General features: G+C 62.3%; 1 protein-coding gene across 1 annotated transcript in view; it reads right to left on the reverse strand.

Moving 5' to 3' along the window:
• The window catches only part of UBA1 (ubiquitin like modifier activating enzyme 1), a gene marked incomplete at its 3' end in the record, with an annotated part of 6,835 nt that extends 2,712 nt beyond the window's left edge, over positions 1-4,123 (reverse strand). Inside the window, exons 1-10 of the mRNA XM_027911039.1 lie at positions 3,949-4,123; positions 3,154-3,288; positions 2,849-2,955; positions 2,632-2,722; positions 2,391-2,523; positions 2,135-2,232; positions 1,573-1,719; positions 928-1,083; positions 699-809; positions 266-346 (exon numbers count right to left, since the gene is read on the reverse strand). Coding sequence (XP_027766840.1) covers positions 266-346; positions 699-809; positions 928-1,083; positions 1,573-1,719; positions 2,135-2,232; positions 2,391-2,523; positions 2,632-2,722; positions 2,849-2,955; positions 3,154-3,288; positions 3,949-4,095 — 1,206 coding nt within the window. The remainder of the gene's footprint in view (positions 1-265; positions 347-698; positions 810-927; positions 1,084-1,572; positions 1,720-2,134; positions 2,233-2,390; positions 2,524-2,631; positions 2,723-2,848; positions 2,956-3,153; positions 3,289-3,948) is intronic.
• Between the last annotated feature and the right edge of the window lie 253 nt (positions 4,124-4,376).

The following is a 4,376-nucleotide window of genomic DNA, read 5'->3' on the forward strand; positions in this document are numbered from 1 at the left end:
AACACTGAGCACCTGGGAAAAACCTATGAAAACACCAGGTAACACGTTAAGGATTCCCAAAGACAATCAAAACACCGCCAAGGACGCATGGGGACACCTGGGGACACGACCCAAGATGGCCCAGGAGGGCTGGGGACACGCAGATGGGAGCGGTGGCCCTTGGCAACTATGAGAGAACATTTTGTGACATCTGAAGGACACGAAACGAAACAAAAAACAGCTTGCCATGGAACCTGGGGACAACTGAGGAGTTGGGGACACTGACCACAAAGTACTTCTGGGCTCCCAGCTTGGCCTGCAGCTCCGCCCCGAACACGGCGATCTGCCCGTCGTAGCGGCTGTTGCGCTGGGGATGATGTGACAGCGGGGTCACCCGGCTGGACCCCCTCCAGGGGACACCCCTGGGGCCACAGAGCCACCACAGGGCCCAAGGGTGACACCTGCCCACAGGTGAGCCAAGGGGGTACAGTGAGGGGGTCCTCAAGGCACAGCCACCCACGGGGGTTCAGGGGCCGCCTCGACCCCATCGAGCACGCGCTCTTGGGTGTCCCCAAAAAGGGCATCCCCAATAAGATGACCAGTAGGTCTTCTCCAGCAAACGGTCTCTAACCAATATCCCACCAAAGAGACACCCCCAGGGGTGCCCCACCCTCCACCCAGGGGTGCCCCAGCCCGCCCAGGTGCCCCCAGCCCCTCACCGGCCGGCACTGCTCCTCGGTGAGCAGCGAGTCGCGGTTCTCCTCGGGCAGACACTCGAGCGCGTCGAAGTAAAGCCACTGAGTGATGGGCGTGAACTTCCCCGACACAGCCTGTGCAGGGACAGTGCAGGGACCCCGGGGGACGTGTCAGTGATGACACAGACACTCCAGAGGGACGTGTCAGGGACAGGTGGAAACACGGGGCTCTGGGGGCTCCCGGGTGCGGTACCTTCATGACCTCCTGCGCCGCCAGGCCCCCGATGAAGGCGTTGACGGGAGCCAAGTCCCCAGTGGCCTGGAAGGCCAATTCCCGCACCAGTTCCTCGTCCAGCTCCGCCCCCGCGGCCACTTCCCGGGTCAGGGCCACCACCTCGGCCGCGTCACCCTGGAGGACACACACGCGGCGTTGGGGGACACACACACGTGGCATTGGGAGGGCACACAGAGCTGGGGAAGCCACCAAGGGGCCACAAGCAGCAGCGGTGGTGGGGGTGAAGGGGCTGATGGCTTCCATGGCCTCAATGATCCCCCCAGTGTCCCCAAAAACCTCCACATGTCTCTGACACCCCTGATGGCCCCAGTGGCCCCAGTGTCCCCAGGTCGCGGCTGGACCACGGCGGTGATCCCCGCTGGTGCAGGACCTGGTGACTCCACGTTTCCCTTCAAGCTGCCAGTACCTCTGATGACCTCAAACACGGGCAGGGCCACGGTGCCCTCCGTGTACCCAACACCCTCAGTGTCCCCAGCAGCTGCACATGGCCCACCGGGGTGGCCATGCTGGGGTAGGACCCGGTGGCCTCCACGTCTCCAACACCCTCAAAGTCCCTCCACCCACCGTCCCCTCCACGTCCCTGCTGTCCCCTCATGTCCCTACCTGGTGGCGGGGCCGGGGGGGGCGGCCGTGCTGGCGCATGAAGCGGTGCAGTCCCTGCCACCCCCAGTGCATCATCGAGGGTCTCTCGACCTTCCCAAAATCCGTCACCATCATCTCCGGCTCAGCCAGAGCGTCCCGGAACCGCTTCTGAGACAGCGACAGCGACAAGGACAGGTGAGTGTAACACCCCCAGGGCAACCCAGCGACACCCCAGTGCCCCTTTTAGGCAGCCACTTTTGGGACAGCAACAGCTGAGCATGTCAGTGACTCCAGTACAACCCAGTAACCCCCAGTAACTCTCCACAGCCACCTACCAGTGCCTACCGCGTTTCCACCTAAATTTCTTTTATCGCTCCCCCACTACGTCCCATTACCTTCCCAATAACCTCCCACTCCTCCCAGTGCTCCCCAATCTCCCCTAGTGCCGCACAATACAACCCTGCCCCCTCCCAGTGCTCCCAGAGCCACCCCAACTCCTGCTGGTCCCCCCCATCTCTCCCACTGCCCCTCCCTCCCTTCCAGAGCCCTCCCAGTGTCCCCCAGAGTTCCCAGTGCCACTCACGAAGTGGATGTGCTTGGGCATCTTGACCTGGGTGACGATGCCCCCCCGCACGTAGTCCCCGAACCCGCTGGTGTCCCCGATGCTGAAGGTGTATGGCCCTGGGGGAGGGGTGTCACCAGGGCACCCCCGCTCCAGGGCACCCCAAAAAGCCACCCTGACATCCAGAGGACGCCCAAAAAGGGCCCCAGGTGTGTCAGACGCTCCCTAAAACAGCCCCAGGTAACTGGGGTCGTCATCAAAAAGCCCCAGGGCTCACCGAGGACGCGGATCTCGACGGGGCCGCAGCGATTCAGCTCCTCCATCCCCTCCACCTCAGTGAAGGTGACAAAGTCACCCGTCTCGAAGCCATGACGCGCCTCGTCCAGACACGTCACCTCCCCGGGGCACCCCTGGGAGGACAGAGCGGGTGCTGAGGGGACCCTGACACCCAGGAACTCCCCAGAGTACCCTTGGGAAGGGGGGGAGGACACACAGCAGGTGCTGAGGGGACCCCGTACCTTGGTCACCATGGAGACCATGGCGCTGAGGGGCTGCTCCCCGTTGGGGTCTGTCACCACCATGTCGTCCCCAAAGTCACAGAACAGCTGCCTGCAAGGGAAGGGTCAGTGGAGGACCCCAAAAACCAATCTCCGTGTTCAGGACCCCCCCGGAGAGCCCTCCGGTCCCCCTTGACACAAAGAGACTCTGATCCCAAGGACCCCCCAGCCCCCTCACCCGAAGAGCCCGCGCGTGTCGGCCACCACCAGTTTGATGCCGTGGCTGTGGCAGAAGTCGCCGACCCAGAGCTGCTCCTCCAGGGGGGAGTTGGTCAGGACCACCACCTGTGGGGGAACGAGGGTCACCTGTATCACCTGGGGCACCCACCTGGAGAGGGCATGGATCATCTCCTGCACGTGGTTATCAGGGGGGTTTCGGGGCACAGGGACCCCCAGATGGGTACAGGCGACCCTGGGGGGGTTACACCTGTCTGGGGGGGGGTCACACCTGCCCCCCGGGGGGGCACACCTGGCCTGGGGTACCTGGAAGGGCGCCAGCAGCTCCTGGGACAGCGGCTCCCGCGTGCTGGTCACGGCCACGTAGGAGTTGAGCTCCGCCAGGCGCGGCAGCGTCGCCTCCGCCCGGCTCTGCCCCACGTCCTCCTCTCGCAGGTAGAACTGGGGGGACAAAGGGGGATCAGGGGGGGCCCAGCACCCTCAGACACTCCCACTTTCTCCTCCTTCAGGTACAGCTCGAGAGGAAAAAGGGGGGTCAGGGGAGCCCCACCCACACACAAGTCCCCCAACCTTTCCCAACACCCAAGGACCCCCACCCTCGAATACAGGAGAAATTTAGCGACCCAAATGGAGCAACTGTGGGGGATTTATTCCCTTTGGGAGCTGTTCAGACACCCAGAAAACAGATAACACCCCTGGAAAACATCAAAGCACCACAGACAACATCCAAGACCCACAAGAGATATTCATACACTTGGAAACACTTAAGGCTTAAATGAACCTTATACCTCCCCAAAACAACTATGGATGACATTTACTCTCTTCCCCAAATGAATTATCCCAGGTGCAACTCAGCTGAGAGGCAGGTTGGGCCAAAGGTTGAAATGGAGAAGAAAGGTTACCTGCCCAGGGGGTGTTACCTAGTCATGAGGTGTTATCTGCTCCAGAAGCTGCTACCTGTCCAGGAAATGTTACCTACCCAAGACATGTTACCTGCCCAGGGGGTGTTATCTGCTCTAGAAGCTGTTACCTGTTCAGCAGCTGTTACCTACCCAAGACGTGTTACCTGCCCATGGTGTATTACCTGCCCAGGGGACTCACCTGGGAGGCGAGGTCTGTCCAGGCCGCAGGGTGGGGATCGTGCAGGGTGACAGACTTGACTCCCCCCAGCACCAGGTTCTTGGCCACCTCCACGCCGAGCCCCCGCAGCCCCGACACCAGCACGTTGGAGGTCTGCATGCGCTTCATGGCCTCGTGGCCCAGCACGTACCTGTGACAGGGGTTAGGGTGGGTCCCGAATGCTCACGGGGACCATAATCCTCACAGGCACCCCCTGAATCCCCCCAATGCCCCCCGAATCCTCATGGGCTCCCCTCCCCCATCACCCCAATCCTCACGGGGCCCCTCAACGCCACGGGAACAGCTGAAGGGACCTGGAATGGTCCCAGGTGTCCAGGCCCCCCCCAAACCTGCAGGGACCCCCCCAACTCACACAATTCTCTCTCAATCCATGGGGACTGATCCCCAAG

This window comes from Empidonax traillii, unplaced genomic scaffold (assembly GCF_003031625.1).
Source record: "Empidonax traillii isolate 1590-97213 ecotype Southwest subspecies unplaced genomic scaffold, ASM303162v1 scaffold5809:size7099, whole genome shotgun sequence".
Classification (NCBI taxonomy): Eukaryota; Metazoa; Chordata; class Aves; order Passeriformes; family Tyrannidae; genus Empidonax; species Empidonax traillii.